The sequence below is a fragment of the Chaetura pelagica genome, unplaced genomic scaffold (genome assembly GCF_000747805.2).
Source record: "Chaetura pelagica isolate M959 unplaced genomic scaffold, ChaPel_1.0 scaffold21, whole genome shotgun sequence".
Classification (NCBI taxonomy): domain Eukaryota; kingdom Metazoa; phylum Chordata; class Aves; order Apodiformes; family Apodidae; genus Chaetura; species Chaetura pelagica.
Window position 1 is genome coordinate 3042965 of NW_009952251.1, and position 18686 is coordinate 3061650.

General features: G+C 39.3%; 1 protein-coding gene across 1 annotated transcript in view; it reads left to right on the forward strand.

The window, feature by feature from the left end:
- The first annotated feature begins 1228 nt into the window (after window positions 1-1228).
- ANKRD44 (ankyrin repeat domain 44) overlaps window positions 1229-18686 on the forward strand; it is a 73085-nt gene continuing 55627 nt past the window's right edge. The window contains exons 1-3 of the mRNA XM_010007366.1: window positions 1229-1309; window positions 9638-9716; window positions 16481-16551. Of these exons, the coding sequence (XP_010005668.1) occupies window positions 1274-1309; window positions 9638-9716; window positions 16481-16551 (186 nt within the window). The 5' untranslated portion in view covers window positions 1229-1273. The remainder of the gene's footprint in view (window positions 1310-9637; window positions 9717-16480; window positions 16552-18686) is intronic.

Genomic DNA, 18686 nt, shown 5'->3' on the forward strand with positions numbered 1-18686 from the left:
CCACATTGGAGTGTGATGAATTTTGCAGTGAAGAGATTGGGGAAAATGTTTTTTTTCCTGTTCTGCCAGCTTGTTTGTGAATTTCTGGATAACCTGTTTACAAGATAGATAAATTCTGCAGAGTCTTAAGAAATATTGTAATTTTATGTGCTTAAGTAGTCACGCATGCTTCCATTTTGCAGGGCTATTTTAGATTGTGGTGTCTGCATGGCACAGCAAACTTTTTTGCTGGTAGGACCATGAGGCAACCTGGAGTGGGCAGCAAGCTCGGGCAGGGGGCATATACTGCTGTGAGGAGGGGTGACAATGAAAAAGGGGCTGCCTTCTCTTTCAAATACGTGCTTCAGGGATAGGTATCTTTGCAGTCTCTCCCCTTCTTTACCTGAGTCTCCACCAGCGAGGAGGGAGGCTTTTTAGGTTTTGTGGGGGATTTTTTGGTGTGGGGTTTTTAATTTTTTTTTTATTTAGCTGGATGTGTTTTTCCAGCTTGGTTAACAACTCTGGTATTTGCTGCTGAGGCTCCAGATCAAACCTGGGCAGAAGGAGTGAAACTGCCAGCTCTGAGCATGTAAGGGAGCAGCTGAGCATGTGCAGCTCTCCCGCGCACCGACGGGGCAGTGACGCCAGCACTGTTGGAGGATTGAGCATGGCATATTGTTTCTCCCATATGCTTGATTATTTATTTATGCATTTCGATTCATAATAGCTAAATAACAGACTTGAAACAATAAGATAATTATTTTGCTTCTTGGGTGGTTAAAATTAACTGTGCTCATTGCATATTTATTCAGTAAAAAGATACAAGATGTTTAGTAATTGCCCAGAAATTCATTATCTGCATAATGTTCTGTTTCTAAATTTGTATTCCATGACCATTAATCTGTGCCAACAGCAAGCATGCAGCAATATCTGATGTAATTATTTTCCCCTTATGTGCCCAGGAGAACATCTGGGCTAATAGTTTGTTGTTGACAAAAGTTGCCATTCTAATGGGGTCCCTGTTTGTGCACACACAGAGTCATTATACGTACAAACATGCTTGTGGTTTCAGTTTATCCTCGAGCAAACTGATAGTTCTTATTGATGAGGTGTTGTGGAGATTTGTTACTGGGGTCATACAGTGTCTGTCGGCAGCATTGGTAAATGTTGTCAGGAGTAATATGATTTCCTTTTGAACAGAAAACAAACAAACCTGTAATGCTGCTGCTTCTGTTTGATTTTCCAGCCACCACTGGTCCAAGCGATTTTCAGCGGTGACCCAGAAGAGATACGGATGTTGATCTACAAAACTGAGGATGTCAACGCCTTGGTATGAGACTTGGCATGTTGCATGCCTGTGATACGTATGCTGTTGCAATGACAGGATTAATCATGTCCATAGTAATTAACATGTAACAGAATGGAATTTGTTTGGAAGTTAGAAATCTGCAGTTTCAGTGGAATCCTCATTACTCATCTGCAATGTCATTATCTCCAGCAGGTGACTGCATATGGCAATTATTCCAACTGTGCAGGTCAGTCAGGGACATTGTTTTTCCTCTTACTGAGAAAATGAATGAAAACAGCTAAAAGCTGCATATTTTTACTCTCTGTAGAGTTTTCTTTTATGAAGAATCTTTGCAGATCAGGAGCTGTTATTCAGCATTTGTTTGTACTTGAAATGAAGCTTCACTATAGGTCTCAGCAGTGAGAATAAGGAAGCAGTATCTTGGCCATGATTTGCTCCCCAAAGGAATTACTGTTCTGCAGATTGGCTTATTCTAGCCAGAGCAATGGTGAGCAGCTGTAAACAAGTAGTAGTTAAGTGTTTTGGCAGTGAAAGAAAAACAAACAAACAAACAAAAACCCATTTGAACTTTGTCTTTTTGCAGAAGTTATTTTGGTTTTGGTTTTGTTTGTTTTTTTTTCCTCTCTTCACTTTTAACTTACATCTGTACTGTTAGAAATGAGACCTGCCAGTCTTGACTACAATCTGTAGCTGCTGAAAATGGTGAGAATATAAAGCAGAATCAGAATGGTGATTTCCAGGTGTTTCCTGGACTTTGGAATCAACCTTCCTTTTCTTCATGTCTTTCTCTGACGTGAAGCCATCATGTTATTCACCATTAAGTATGGCAGTTTGCTGGTGTAGTCTTGGCCCTGCAGCTTTTATAGGCAGTGGGGTCCAAGCACCTGGTTCAGAGCTGCAGAAAGGAACTGGAGAAGTGATCCAAAAGATCTGGTTAACTGGGACTCCACTCTGCTGCCAAGTGGAAGGAAAGTCTTGCTGCTGTTTTAAATTGGGAATCTGATTAATGAATACCTTGTGATTATGAGTACCTTTTTTTTTTTTCTTGAAATAAATTCTGAAAAGTACTTAATGATGCTTAAAGCATAATCACCCTTGAGTTTTCTCCTTATTTGTTTTTCCTAATGGTCTTACAAAAACAAAGGAAAAAAACAACCAACCAATAAAAAAGCCCTGGATGAACATGGTAGTCCTGAAATTTTTTCTATATTTCATACAGTTGTTTCAAAATAGCATTTCTTGTACAGGATTATTGTAGGCTTTCCAAATGTTTTTAAATCCTTTGGCTGCAGGTGTTGTAGTTGCTATGGAGATGCTCTCAATTGTCAGATGTGTTATGAAATGAAGAATATGTATTTTGCAGATGAGTATCATAGTGCTTAATAGAAAAAGTAATTGAACTTGAACGATCTTGCCCAGAATCTTGTTGAAGATGCTAAAAGTCCATCCAAGAATGCTTTGCCTAAACAGGTATTTTGTCAGGAGCAAAAAACCCAAAGCTGTTCCTTGGAATAATTAGAATAATATCAGTCAACATGAATTCTGAAGATTGTGTGCTGGATAAGTGATTTCAGACAAATGTCAAATGCTTAAAATGTTGCTGAAGAAAGATCAAAAGATAGCATTTTTCCCCTTTGTGCTGTGAGCTGGCAATTCACACCGCATGCTTACATTTCTATTTTAAGGGTGTTCTTAATTACTTCCATGTTAGTGTTTCTGTAGTCCTGGGTTGCTCACATGAGAGGAAACTCTGACACTGCTTGGCAGCTGTTTGCCCTTTGTTGATCGTTTTGGTTAGCTGTGTTCAAATTGGAATAGTTCAAATATAGGTAGCACAGGGAAACAAAATAAAGCTCTATTTTTGCTGCAAGCTTTGGGGATTTCTGAAGATTTAAAGATTGTTTTTTGGAATCTGCAGCAAGAGAGGTATTTGGAAGGCAGAAGAAAGAAACCCATGGAGAAACTGTGCAAAATTAGGGATGTACATGAATACTTCTTAAGAGAAAATTAATCTCAGAGGAAAGAATATAGAGCAAATCAGAAGTTTAGAGTGTTACTTTTTTTTTGTTGTCTGGTTAAATAATTAGTATCTTCCCAAGCGGGAAGTGGATGTTGATGGAAATGGCTACGTTCTGGATGCTGCTGTAATTGTGACTTCTAGTTTGCAAAAAAAACAAAAGTTATGGTTGGCTTAGAAATGTGGTTTTAATTCATTCTGCCACCATCGCGGTCACTTGGACCTCTCCAGTCCCTGGCTGTGCTTTTGGGGAACATGGTGCTGCTTTGGCACCCTGAGGGCACAGACAGCATTCTATTTGGTTGGTGGTGAGCGATTCCCCAGCACCAATTACTGAACATGCACTGTTTCCATGAGAAGTGTGGTCTGCCTGTGGTCAGTGTTTAGCAGTCTGTTTTCCAGGCGTATTTGGGATATTGGGTTGGACCATCCAGAGGAACAAATGAGTTTCATGTAGGTAGACATCCTCTACACTTCCTTTTAGAACATTTAGAAATGTCAGGGTGATTGTGTTATGTGTGTGTCAGTAGGGATTGCTGGGGGTGATTTTTTACTTTGTGAAGGCTGTGAGGGAATCACTCCCAGAATGTAGGGATTATTCTGGATCCAGTGGTAACCCCTTGTTATCTGGGGTTTATAGCACATGCAGCTGTGCAGCACCCTACATCTGCAGAGTCCAGTTCTTACATGTCATGTCATGATTTTCTCATAAACAAAAAGCCTTCTTGTAAAATTTCCAATTTCATCTCAGTCTAGTTAGCTGCTTGTGCAAATGCTCCTTCACCCACTTATGCCAAAACAAGACAATGGTTTAGCTGAGTTTGTCTTATTTTCATTAACGCAGGGCTACAGGGTCAGCAGATCTAAGTGAGCTGCAATAACTCCTTATGATTTTGAGCCATGTCAAGGAGTAGTGATCCTTGCCATTGCCTGCCCATTTCCAGCTCAGGTCTGCAAGAGGAATGGGCAGAAGAATGGCCACAGAAGAGATTGCAAGGCCTTACATGCAATAGCATGGATTTAGAGGATGGTTTATTACAGGATAAGGAAGGCAAGAAAGAAGCCCTTTTGGGGAGATGTGGATGTTACTGTTTATTACATCTTTTTCCCATCCTGCTTGGCAAGGCGCAGATGTGCAGGATTGCCTTTGTTAGGAGGATTCAGGCTTTATCCAGATCTTCACACACACATACAAGTTATACATATGTCTGTAGTATTGCTAAGCATACTTTTTGAGGTGGTACAAGTGTGTGCACGTTTAGGATTGTGAGTCTGAAAGGCTTTGCATGCTTGGGATAGCTAATGTGAAAAGCAGCTTGTCGTTCATTTTGGAAAGGCACGTTTGACTTTGGAATAGGAGAGACCACAAGGTGGAATTTCAGTAATCTTGGGAACCAGACCCTCATTTCTGCTCTTGTCCCAGGACTGTTGAGTTTCTTTTTGGCACTGTGGAGTCTCACAGGAGAGTAAAGTTATCCTGGGAGTAAATGTGCCTCTTCTAGATATAGTTCTGCCATGCTGGAATGTTTTGTAGAGGATTTACTCAAGAACTTTGAAAGCCTTCTGCCTTGGCACAATATGACAGCTTGGTGCTGGCTAACAGCTATGTTTTCAGTGTGTATTTAGCATCTAGTAGTGCTGTTTGATATGCACTTAATTTAAGTTGGAAGTGCTGGATAATTTTATTTTATTTTTTTCTGCAGAAGAAAATGCCTAAAAATTCTCAGGAATGTAAGGAAACTGAATACTAAAATTGTATTGATGTTTGTGATGCAAGGCAACCACTGTGTCTTTAGTTTAGAAGAAACATTTTTTCTTTTAGAAAATAAATAGAATTATTTATACTTTATGAAGAAGATGTTTGAATTGCGAAGAAGATTCTGCTGGAGTTTAATGAGTGTGTAAATATTGGGAGTTGCTTTGTACAGCATGCTAGATATTAGTGAGTACTAGGTTTTTAATATATATCTGTGTTAAGTGACTCATGTTATTGTTATCCTCAAAGTTTGAGACTGATAAGTATGTATAGGCCATTAAAAGCTCACGGCGGGGTTTGACTGTAGCTGCTTTATTTTCTCTGAATTCAGCAACATCAGTCTGAAATAACACCTGAATTTTCTAAATCTGCTTTGCCCATCAGCTCAGAAGGGATGTACATTCCCATGCCATCAGCACCATGTGCCCCTGCCCCCAGTTCAATACTGCATTTCTAAAAATGGAGGAGACTTACATTGAAAACTCACTGCTATAAACATTAAAACATTTCCATTAATTTAGGATAACAGTTTTTCTTGACTCCAGAAAATCTTAAGTATTTGCCTCTTCCACCTCATGGGCACTTGGCAATTAAAGACTGAGTCCAGAAAAATCTTTGTTTCTGAAGCTAAACTGAAGACCCTGTTTGGATGAGAGTTGCTCGTACCAAATCTGCAGCTTGAGACAGGAACTTCCGTACTTGGTAATAACAGAAGAGTGAGCCCTGGGCATTAGCTACACAGCTTGACTTTCACCTCCCAGCTTGTGCTCACAGCTAGGTGTTCTGATTTGCTTTGTGAATTAGAGGCTTTAATAAAAAATTCTGTGAGAGGGAGAAAATCCTAAAGCAACAGAGATCTTCTTTGCACAGCATCAACTTTTGTCACTGAATGGTTGTATATAGTCCAAGAAGTAGCTGCTCATTTGCTTTAGCCCTTTCAGTAGTTCCTAACCAATTCCCAATATTTAATTTTCCTGAAGACAATTGTATCTGAATGCTTGGTTTTTTTTAATCGTACCAGCTACTTCATGCTATTTAAACTAGGTATGCCCAGGTCTAAATGTAGTTAAAGAGCAGGAGGTTTGTTTCTGTTCATTTAGCCTTGTATCAATGGAAGTTTTAGCTGTTCATGTGCCTCTAATATTGTTTAGTTTACTTTGCCTCCCAGGCTGCTTGGAGGTGGTGGGACTCCAAAGACTTCGTACTAGTGAAACTTCAATAACTTGGTTTCTGTGGTGCTTCCTTCTATGATGAACTATTCCTCTTGGCTGCTCAGACAGTTTGGTGACAAAAAAAGGATACAGGCATTTACGTTTACATGTGTATTTTAATAGTAAATAACTGTCCCAAACATCTTCTGATCTGAAGAGCCACAGTTTTGATATAAAGTACACTTCTATTATGTACTTTGAGATGTAGGCTGTGTTGAGGAAAAACTGTTGGCCTTTTTCTTAATGTGCCTAAGTATTTCATATTTGCTGTTATGATTCATCCAAGCCACCATTCTGCTAATCTGAGGCCCTGATCCAACAAAGCACTTAAAGACTAGCCTGACTTCAAGCCTGCAAAGGGCCTTATCAGTGTCACTGTGAGCACTTGAACAGTTTAAGCATGTGTTGAGTGGTTTTCCTGCTGAGGCCTTCTGTCCTCGATTGCCTGTTTCTTAAATTCTTAATTTCCTTTATCTGTACATTTTTTTTAAAGAGCATGTGTGGATGATGTTAAAATGCAGCATAATACTTTTTTTTTTTGTGAACCAATATCAGTCACTAATACAGTTTTGGTGAGAGTTTATCTTATCTTATCATGATTTTCTAGCCATTGTTTAGCTTATCTGCTGCCTCCTACTGACTTCTTGTTCCTTTGAGAGTTGCACTTCAAGCAGGTCTGATTGTTTGTCTTAATGCTATTTGTAATCTTGTTGTAATTTCTTTCCCTCACCACTTTTCCATGCCTTTGTAATTTACATTCAGGTTCAGGGTGCTGCCAGACCTTTCCCTGAAATGACAGATTTTCCTCTCTCTCGGTAGCCTTCAGTTTTTAGATAATTATTAATTTACTTATTTGTACTGCTGCTACTACACTCATGCCACAGGGACACCTGTAGCAGAACAGATGTTAGTGCACAGGTTAGAGACAAAGACAGCAAGCTTTGCAAGTCCTGTTGCAGAGACACATGGCTCTGAGGAGGACACGAGGAGTGTGGTTGGATGCCCCAGTTCCTCTGTTGCTGTGTTGGCTTGTACAGAGCATAAACAGGAACTTGAGCATGTTCCTCCGTTGAGCTGCTTCACTGCATGCTCAGCTGCAGGCCTTGTTTGTGAACTTCTCCCTGCCAGACTCCTGAAAACATTGACTGCAGGGTTCTCTTCTGTGTTTTTAATTTTCTATACCACACATTGGGTTTTGTTGTCTGCTAGTTAATGTGAGGTGATTTGTACCTGGTTATGATAAAGGGAGAAATTTTAGGGATTTTTTCTGTTGGAAAAATTAAGTTTAAAATCAGGTGTGTACTAAACCTATCTTTCTCTCAAGACTTGATTCTCACTTAACTTTAACAGAATTTTTAATAGATTTTAAAAAGTGAAAGCTGAGAATGATTGCAAAGAGTTACTCCTGTTACAGAAGGATAATAATTCTACTTTCTTGTTTCATGTTCTTTCCTCCTTCAATTATGAAATTAACAAATAAAGCTCTGAATAGCCTTGGTTCCTTGAAACAGAAAATTGCTTGGTCTTGTATTGTTAGCATTCAACTTCAAGCTACTCTGTTCTGTTGCCAAACTTGGCTTTGTTGCAAGAAGCTGCCACAGACTTTATCACTGACAGGTTTGGTAGCTATTACACATACTACGTTGTTCTGAAGAGAAAGTAATCCATGAAATGAACAACCTAGAGCATAAATAAAAGCAGTTGTATTTTTGTAGAAACGTTTGATCAGTCTCAGCATGTTTTTCCCATGGTCAGCCTTAGGATAGGTAATATGAAGCAATACCTATGAAACTTGTGGTATGCACTCATGTAGCCTGTAAAGCTAGTCTGTGATGGGTTATGTCTTAGGAACTGAATATATGAGAGAATCCAGCTTGTGATTTCAGTTCCTGGATGGACACTGCTTAATATCATTTTAATTTGCCTACCACATAAGGAGTTGAAGTCCTGGAAGATACTTTCCCTCTAACCTATGACAAGCAGGATGTCACATAATCTGTCTTGTGAACACTTTATGCCCGTGCCTGATTTGTAAGATCAAACCCCACTCCAGCAGAATTTGAGGACTATATATATCATGTATGTTTCAAAAAACAGACAAATATAAAACTTAAATGTAACTTATGCTGGTGACCAGTGGCTCTGTACCTCACAGTGTTGGAAAGCAACAATCAACATTCACATGACGAATGGTTCTGCTGTGCTGATTTGTCCACATTTATAGCAGACTTTGAGGATAGTCCAAAATAACTTTCAGTTGATGACCTCGTAGGCATGTTAAAAGTGGTATTTTTCTCGACAGGCTCAGAGATGTTTCAGGGAGAGAGTGTAAATAATGGGAGGGTTTCTGTGTTGATATAATTTTGCAGGAGATGTTGGATCTGTTACCACCTTACGCCATTTAATGCTTGTAGGTTGTAATTTGATACATTTGATCGATAAGTCTCTTAGAACTTTTTTTTTTTTTTAAATTAATGGTTAAGAAACAGAAATGAGATACATTTAGGACTGGAAGCTGGGGTCAAATAGCATGATGATTACCAGTATTAGCAATTACTGTGATTTTTGTTTCCCATGTTATAATGTTTTGCATTTTCTTTTAAAGGCCTGTGTTCTGGAATCATCTGAACAGGGCAATAAAGAAAAGGGATTTTTGTGTACACTGTATTTACACCCCTTAAAGTCAGAAAATAAAATCTTGAAAATGTGACTCCCTGAGGCTGAAAATTACAGAAATCAAAGTATATGCATTTTCTAAGTTGTATGTATCATTTTAAGCAATTCTGACTGCTAATTTTTCCTTTATTTGTGTTCAAAGGTCTGTCAAGGTGTACAAGCTCATTTTGGGCTGCTGCAGAGAACCAGGCTAAATGGTGTACAAGAATCTTTGTAGGCTAAGAGGCTTGCATCTTGTCTGTGTGTGGTTCCAAACTGTTTTCCAGGGTTATGCTTCTGAAGAGTCTGGTGTTTAATTGTTGATGCAAGCTGCACTACAAAGTGTGATGTCCAGAAGCATCTGAATAATGTCACTGCATTACTTAGAGTGAAAATGCTTCCAAAAGATACCCAAGAATGATGTGTTTCCTCATTTTTTAAAATTTGATCTGTAAACAGGATATCAGAGTAAAGAAAGTGTCTCTGCAAGGTCTGATGAAGCCAAGTGATAAAAAAGTTGAGGATTATTTGGAGGAAGTGTGTTGTTTGGACGTTGAATTTTGTTCTTCCACTTGATTGAGATTGCATTCCTAATTATAAACAAAATGCACATAGAAAAAGAAACACTATCTAGAAACCCCTTGCTCTTTAACACTAATGCTTGCAATTATTGATGATGTTTTGTAACTGGACAATCTGTGGTTTTGTAGGACGCTGAGAAACGAACTCCTCTTCACGTTGCATCATTCCTGGGGGATGCAGACATCATTGAGCTGCTCATTTTGTCAGGTAAGCTAGTGTCCCTCATTGTTATTAACTGGTAAATTATTTAATTTTAAAGCTACAGGAAATACCCAGCAAAGCATATATGAGTAATCTTTGGGCAGTGCATATTTCTGAGTGTCACAGATCTGGCTGCAGTTGTTGCAAGCCTGGAGAATGTATTTAAATTTGGTGATATGATTATAAAACTTTCACTGTGACTGAGTGGAATTAACAAACAAAGCAACTAATTTAAAAAACTTCTAAAGCATTCAAACTTCCAATATTTCTGGATTCAGTAACTTGCTGAAGTATGTATTTGAAATGTGGGCTCATGCCCAGGAGTATAAGCCAAGAATTTCTGTTAAAGAAAAATGTTATGGAATAACAGTAAAAAAATAATTAATGAATTTGAATGAATCATAAGTGGCATTTACATTAAAAACATGATTCTAGGAGTCGTGAAGTTGATCTGGAGAATGGAAACTGTGCAGTAGGATGTAGCTAAACAAATTAAACCCAAGAACTTGCAAATAGGAAGTAGAATAACTGGTGTTTTTTGGAACTGATCTATACTAAAAAATATGTTTATAAAATGTGATCTTTTTTGTGGTTAGTGTCTAAAAAAAAAAGAAAAAAGAAATTTGTTAGAAAAGAAAGTTTGTCTAAACATTTGATGTTCTTAGAGTAAAAAGATATGTCTATCTATATGTATCTGTGTACATACAATTTATATATTTGTAGTACCTTAAGATACTTTAGTCAAAACCACAGTATGTTAAACATTATTTGTAGATGCTTACCTTCTCCTTTCAAAAAAGCACAAATCTCTGTATATTAGGTTAAATGCTTTGTTGGGACATTGCCAAAAAGCTCATCCTGTATGTTGTCATCTGATGTCTTACAACGAGAAATCATGAACAAAAATAGCAGTTCTTATGTGTGTACATGGAGACTGATAAAGGTTTGCCATAGGTGCTCACAATGCCTCTATTTATTGTGTGTGGGTGTGACGTAAAGGACTGAAGTACAGCCTTAATATTGGACTAAGAGCTGTGTTAATCCCTCTTACTGACTCCTTTCCCTGGATGTTGTTTTTTTTTTCAGCTTGTAGTAGAAATATAATGCTAACCTACCTTTTCAGAAGCACTGAGGGGAAAAAAAAAACCCAAAACCCAATAAACAGGCAAAAAAAGTTCCTGATTGTCATAGTGACAAAAAACATTATTAAAATGTGTCCGAACAAAGCATAAAACAGATGTCTCTTAAGAAGCACACATAATTAATGGCAAACTCCTGGATATGCTTGCAGATTTCAAAGGCAGTATTTTTCTAAACTAGAGAACTGTAAGGGTAAAGCTTATGGTGGTTTAAGAATGCGGGATTGAAAACAACCGTATGGCACAAATAGCTAATGTCTTGCAAGCAGCCCTGCTATATGATTGCTTTAACAAATTACTAGACTGCCTCTTCAAATGAGTTGCATAGTTTTAAAGAAAGTTATTTCAGATCTATCAGTCCTGTGATTGAAAGGCACCTTCTAATTCCTGATCTAGAACAATTCAAGCTGGAAGGGATTTCTAGAGGTTACCTGATCCAGCCCCCTGCTTGGAGCACCAGCCAATTGTAAAGTTAGATCATCAGGTTGCTAATGGGCATATGCAAGCCACACAAACATATTTCATTGCGTTACCTGTCTAACCACAGCTGGAAAGGGCAGAAAATAAGAATTCAGTTTGCTTTAGCTATGCATTTCCTCTGTACAATTTTGGGAGCATTTTGAGGTGTCTAATTCCTTAATGAGCTAGCTGGACAAACATCATACAGCAGATCTTTCTGTTCTAACCCTGATGCCAGCAGAATGATTTAAATGAACATTCCTCCACTGATAAATTGTGTTTGGATGGATTTTCAATATGCTAAATGCAAACATGCCTCTTCACTGGAGATGAAAGCTAATACACTTAATCTGTGGATGTGTTCTCACAGTGTGTGGTATTTGTCACATCCTGGTGTTCCATTGTGGCGTGAGAAGACTGCAGGAGCAATGCCTTTCTTCCAGTTTTGCAAGTAATGGCTGCAGGCAGTATCCACATGAAGAGAACATGAAGTAATTCTGGCCATTTCTCCCCTGAATGCCAGTAGCATCAAAAAAAGTCCTGGTGAACATGCTTGTTTTCTGTCATGTTCCTCATGAGGGAAGGTGACTCTCTAGTGTTCTTCTGGGACACTTTGTTCCATCACCTCACTGACAAAATGTCATTCACGGGCTATAGGGTTTGTCTGGTGAGCAGCATAGATTTCAGGTGGTCTATACTGTTTTTTTAAAATATATCCAAGTGAGTGTAAAAACTTATAATGTGAGTTTTTAAAAATTGAACTTTGTGTCAGCAGGACTCTGCTGGGGTTCAGTCTGCAGGAACCCTGTGGATCCTTCCCAACTAGCTCAGCATGAGTCAAAATTAATAGTGTGTTGTATGGTCTAGCTATTAATTTTCCTTTAATCTCTGAAGTATCATTACTCATGGTGAGAATCAGTACTTGTATCCAAGAGCAGGTCTGGAGGTTTATGAAATCTGAAGGAGCATATTTCTAAGTTATTATAAACTTCTTTTTGTTACTTGATGTCTCTGTGAACCAGGCTCCAAAGACAGCAGCATGTTCCCTTTGCTTCACTTCTTCATTCAGTAAACTGTATTAGTAAAAGTGTATCATAACAGATTAATCTGATCCTAACATTTAGTTACATAAGCAAAAAACTTTGTTATCTGATTTAAAATGAGAGGGTGTGTTCACAGAGAGAAAGCAGAAAAATGTTTCCTGTTGGTGTCAAACAATAACATTCTCAACCTGAGCAGAAGTGAGGAGGAAAAGCAACCCATTGCATCTTGTACAGGGCTTAGGAGAGAAATTAAATGAAATATGCACCTTTTGAGATTTGTGGCCCATTAACTGGTGGCAACACAAATAAATATAGTGTCTAGTGAATAAAACTTCTTCCCAGATGGTTGGGGACACAAGAAAAATACCTTTCTAGGTAGCCTCTGAAATGGAATCTGTTTGGAATTGATACAGGAGAGAGAGTGCCAGATCCCTCAACTGGTATTGGTCACCCAGGGCCATTAAATGTCAGTACTAGGTAAATCTACACTGGCTCAAAAGTCTAATCCATAATCATATGGTTCAAACTGGAGAAATGTGCTGGCGAGATCTGCAGGCCATGTTGCTCCTTAAGAAGTGGCTTGGACCTGCCTCCCAAGGAGATCCTGCCTAAACTCCTGTTTCTGCCATGTTAGGTGTTCTGGCATGATGTTGTGTTTCTCTCATGTTGTGATTCCATCTGGTTCCATCTATCACCTGGTGCTGCCCTGTTGTTATATTTTATTCGTGTTGGCCTTTGCTTTGTGTTACGTGTCTCTGTGTGTGTCGTGGGCGTTCCTTATATATTCGTGTGTCCATTGCTGTGTCTCAGAGCAGAAGCTGGAAAGGTGCATATTATTAATGTCATTAATAGGTTAAAGAATAGAGTTTCCTTCCTGTGTTGACCATCCCTAATTTCAGAGACTTAGACGGAAGAATCTAGATTTATTGGATTTGGCAGCTGTGCTGGATGGAAAATTGTACTTTGGTTAGGATGAAGAGATGTTAACTTTATTCCTGAAAGCCAGCATTGGGTTGTTTATTTCAGATCTCAAAAGAACAGAGGCAGTTTCAGATTTATTTCCTCTTTTGGCAGAAAAATTTGAGAGTGAAAGATGGCAAAGATTACAAAACAGCCATATTAAAGAAGAGTGAATTACAGAAAGTTTCCTTTCTGTTGATTTTATCTGTAACGTTATATGTTCTGTTGTCTACTTCAGGCTGACAGAGTGAATCAAGTGGCTGAGCCTTTCCTTCAGGCCTGTGGGTACGACCACCCCTGAAGGCAGAATTCAAGGGATGGGGCTGAGAAAAGGCTCTTCTCAGAAGTGGCATTTCTAGAAGTGGTTATTTTATGGGGGTGGGTGGGTTCTGTGGCTATCTGGAAGGATCTTATGCAAAATGTTTAAAGCAGCTTAACTTTTCAAGGAAGACTGTACTCTGAAGGACAACATAGACACTAATTTGAGTGTGTTATCAACCCTCTGGTCCTTGAAATAACACAGATTAATCCATGGAGTATTGTAGGCAGTGCCTTGAAACACAGTTAAGGTATTTGGTCCAGAGTGAAGGACACTGAATTTCTGGATGACTTTGAGGAAGTGTTGGGGGTTGGACTTGAAATTAAGTTTCTGATTTTTGAAATAGCTGATTTTAGGTACCTTACCATGTTGTAGAGCACTTACTCTTTTGAGTTGGATTTCTGTGATGTTCTGTGCTTTCAAAGACCTGTGGCCCTGTGGCTGTCACAGCGTCTACACTAAAGTTGTGAAGAGTAGAGGACACCTTTGAAAACTTCAGCATTGCTCCCAGGGTGCCTCTGCTTGCTCTTCAGTAAATTGCAGATATTTTCTGCCCCTGTAGGAGTGTGCCAGTGCTGGTGAAGTTTTTTATTGTTGTTAACCATCAGCTGGCAAGAAACAGAGAGATGCATTTTGGTGAAGAAAACCGGCAGTATAGAGGGAAACATTTCAAATTAGCACTTCAGAAAATGTGCACCTCAGTAAATGGACAACAGTGACTTCTGCAACAGGCAACAGCTGAATTGTGCAGCTCTTAAAAAGGAGAAATCAAAATCATATTCAGTTGATGTATTGAATTAGATACATAAGAACATTTTCACTTTGTTACATAAAGAGCCCAAAGCACAAAGAGGTAACGTGGGAAACTGCTGAGGAAGAAAAAGCTGATAACATGCTATGTGTTGTTTTATTTATGCTGATACTGTTTTCATTTTATTATATTCTTTAGCTGTTTTCTTGGCAACTATTTTAGTTTCCCAAAGGATGAGTGGATCAGTGAAAGGCATGAATAGCTATTGACAGAGACACTTCCCTAGGTTTTCTAATGATCTTCATATTCACCAATGCCACTGTAGTTGTTGAATGCTGAGGAATTATATGTTTGTCACACTTTTCTACTCCGCACATAAGGCTGTCTGATTTGCAATCATTTGCCTATCAGAGTTAGTGAATGGGTTGAAATAAACAAAAAGAAACCCTAGTTAACATAAAGCCAAAAAAACCAAGACAAATAAAAAATAAATTTCTAAACCTGAGAAGAGGTATTTGTTGGCAATCACGAGGAATTTATCTAGGTAATTTGCATCAAGACCCCTATCAGGCCAAATCAGTAAAAGGAAAGGTGCCTTGGAGTGCTCTCTGCCAGCTTGCTGATGGTGAGGGAGGTTGTTGCCTTAGTGCCTCACTCTTGGGCAGTGTAGGCAAAGGGCAGAATACTAACTTGCATCAACCAAAAATGGCCTTCTCATGTAAAGCAAAGAAGGCAGCACCTTCCTCGCTTACACAGATTCATCAGAAAACCCTTTTGAAACAGCTGTCTTTTCTGAAGAGTATTTTTCCAGAGAGTAGGTTTGTGTCACCACGTATGAGGTTCTGAGGTGAGTTCAGAGTTGCCTCTAATTGTTGCAATAGTTATGGAAGTGGCTTTCTTTTTCTTGCAGCCATAAAATTATATCCCAGCTTCTGGAAATGTGAAAGAACTTGTTTAATCACTGGTTATCTAGTGCAAATCCCAGTAAACACTGTGATTCAGAGGCAAGCACCTTAATGTTCCTGAGAAGTGTCAGAAAGTACTTTTGATTCAGAGAGTATGATTTTTTGATTATAGGATTTTGTCTGTTCGTAGGTTAGAGCACAAAATGAAGCCTAAGAATCCCTTTGTTTATGAAGCCAACAGGCTCATCCAGGTTGTGTGCATGATGCTTGTGCTTGTGTAAAATTTTTCTTCATGTACTTGTCTTCTCAAACTAGTACTGCTACCAGCAGATCTGAGAGGTACAATGTTTTCACGTTAAGCCCTTTTTTAACATTAGTTTTTCATGTCCTTTTCACTAGATTTCCTTTCTTGGATGTCACATCAGTTAAGAGTTTCAATATTCCTTTCAAACAAGTCTGATTTATCACTCAAATGTACAGGATCCTTCCTTCCCCCCCCCCGCCCTGTCCCCATCTGCAGTTAGCCAGCACTGCTGTAGTTGTTAAATATTCTTCCTTTATTCTGGCAAGCAACCCCAAACCCATCCTCTTGTTCTTCATCTCTCTTCTTCTAATGTTTGCTGAATAACTCCCACAGAAGCTGTGGCTGTCAGTGCCCAGCTCCTCCTCAACCTGATCGTTTCCCAGTCCTGTTTGCTTGGTCACAGTAAGGCTTGCAAAGCAGGGAAGTGGTTGTATCTTCTAGTGGTCTGCCTGATGGAGCTGGGAACAAGAGGCAGTTGTTCAGGCTTGTTCCCTTTGTTATGTCTGCAGACAGCAGCAGTGCTGTGATCAGGCAAAGGGTTGCTTTTTCTCCCCCAGCTGTATGAGCTGATCTAAAAAATGCAAATACATAAACATACACGTACATACTTACAGATATGATCCCCTAAACCAGATCTTGCTTCTTTTGTGTCATGTAAACAAGGCTATTCCTGATAGTAGTCTGAACTATCTAGTTCCTTTATTTCTGAATCATGCCTCAGCTCCTACCTCTTCAGGATCTGGAGATGCATTTCCAGGGTGAGCCCAGGGTTGTGGGAAGTGCTGAGAGTTCCACATGCAGCTCAGTCCTTGCTGCCAGGAAACCAGCTGGGCAAGGCTTTTGGTGTCACACCCAGGGCATGGTTGGTAACCTCTGCTATTTACTTGCAGGCGCTCGTGTCAATGCCAAGGACAATATGTGGCTGACTCCTCTCCATAGAGCAGTTGCTTCAAGAAGTGACGTGAGTAAGATCTGATGACCCTGCTTTTGCACATAAACTGCATACTGGGGAGAAAAAAAAATTGAGAGCTGTAGTAGGTTGCATGGTGATGCAGACAGGGAGAGCATTTGATGTGTGCAGGGCCTTTAGCATTGCAGCTGGAGGCCAGCTTTTACAAGTTAGTTGTAGCTGCTTTTGAGCTTTAATATGGTTGATTTTCATCTCGTGGAATGCTTTACTTACCGTGGTCAGTCACAGTGAGCAACTGTCAGCTGGAGTGAGAGACCAGGACTGAAGTGGGATAGAGTCCACGGTGGTCTACAATGGCCACATCACCTTCAAGTGGTGACATAAAGAGGAATAAATCCGTATGGATGTGTGCATGCTGTACATGTGCCAGGAGGGGGTGGGTGGGTGTGTGATCCAACGCATATTACCATGTAGTATTTTTGGTTAATTGTATTTCAAGGCATCCATTAGATTTTCTGTTAATGCGTTTGATTCATGCATAAAGGAGGGTTAGTCCATATTTCTTCTACTTGACAACTAGAAATCTTCTGGCATTGTGTCACACTTTTCCGTTGCTATCTCAAAAAGGAGCAGCAGTAACTCAGGAACGCAGCTCCGGCATGGCTGTGTTTTCAGTTGCACCTTAATTCTTGGCTTTCCATTTTGGACTTCCCTGTATACTTTTATCCTCCTAATACTTAGTTACCAGTGAGCCCAACTGCAGGCCAAATTGGCTGCTGGGGGCAAGGGGTGGGGCTGTAAAGAGACAGAGGGTGGCTGTCTTCCAGAGAGTGATGGACTTGAATCACCTCCGTAACAGCTCCAGCACTTGCCAAGCCTGGAGGCAGGAATCCTGGGCTTGCTTCTCAACTCGGGCATTGTTTGGCTGCTGGCTGAGCTTCCCAGCTGCTGGCGTCCACTGAAACCCTCTGAAAGGAATATCTGATACAGTATGAATGTTGTAATGAGGCAAAATACAAAAAGCCATGTTGGAAAACAAAGCTCAGACTTAAAGAGCAGCCACAATCTTTCTGATTCAATTTCTTTCTGATGGATTTCCAATGTGTTTGGTTTCTCTTTTCAGATGTGTCAGAACAAATGCTTTTAATTGTTAGTGACAGTCCTAATAGAAAATTAATGTCTTTCTATGGATTTGGGTCTTTTAACTCTGTCAGCTGAAGGCCAGTTGGACAATGAAAACTGTGCAGTTCTTCCCTTGTGAGGGCAGTTTTGGTACCTCAAAGTGGGTCCCCAGGTGCAGTAGTGAGGCAGCAGGGGAAAGCACCAGCCTTTGATGCCATTTCATGGGCTTCCATATGTTTTATGAAGACACATAGCTTTCTTCTCCTCATCCTTTTTCTTATGTTACTTATGTCATAATTGCTACTTTTGCTAATAATTTTGAAACAATCTCACCATTTTGAGGCTTTTGCAGTGCTGCCTTTATTTCACAGGCTAACAAATGTGCAGCTTCAATGCAATAGGGTGAAACTGATAGTAACAAATTCATAGTGCACAGTGATAGTAGGAGATAAAATTAATGGTCCAGCTGTTGACCAGTAGAACTCAGTGTCAGTTTTCAAGTTCTTGTGAGCTCAGTTGTTTTTAGATCACCTGCAAGTTCAATCAATTAATCAATCTTTTACTATGAAGCTTTCATGGGATTCAGAAGCTGTCCCTTTTGTAGACTGATTAAAAGCATGAGCACATTTTACTAAAGTGGGCTTTAGGGATTTAAATGTTTATTTACAAAATTAACAACCCTCAGGTGTATCTGTGCAGGTTTGTTAGTGGATGTATCAGCTTCCAGCCTTGAAAAAATAGAGATTTCACTCTGATAACTTGGGTTGTCTAGAGACACTAAATACAGAAGCTTACACCATAGCTTGTGGACTGCATGCACAGAAATTATGATAATTAAAAGGGATAACTCATGCTCTCAAAAGCATTAAAACTTCTGCATAAGGATTTTAATATTTAGGATTTTAACATTTGATCTGAAATTTGACAGAGCAGCAGATTTGCAGATGTCAACAAAATGTGTAAATGTGTTTTTAGAAAGGCCAAGTATTTTTTACTTAGACTTTTCAGCACTGTTTATTTTTATAAATTCTCCTTTAACTTTTTCCTTCCTTCCTTAAGAATCA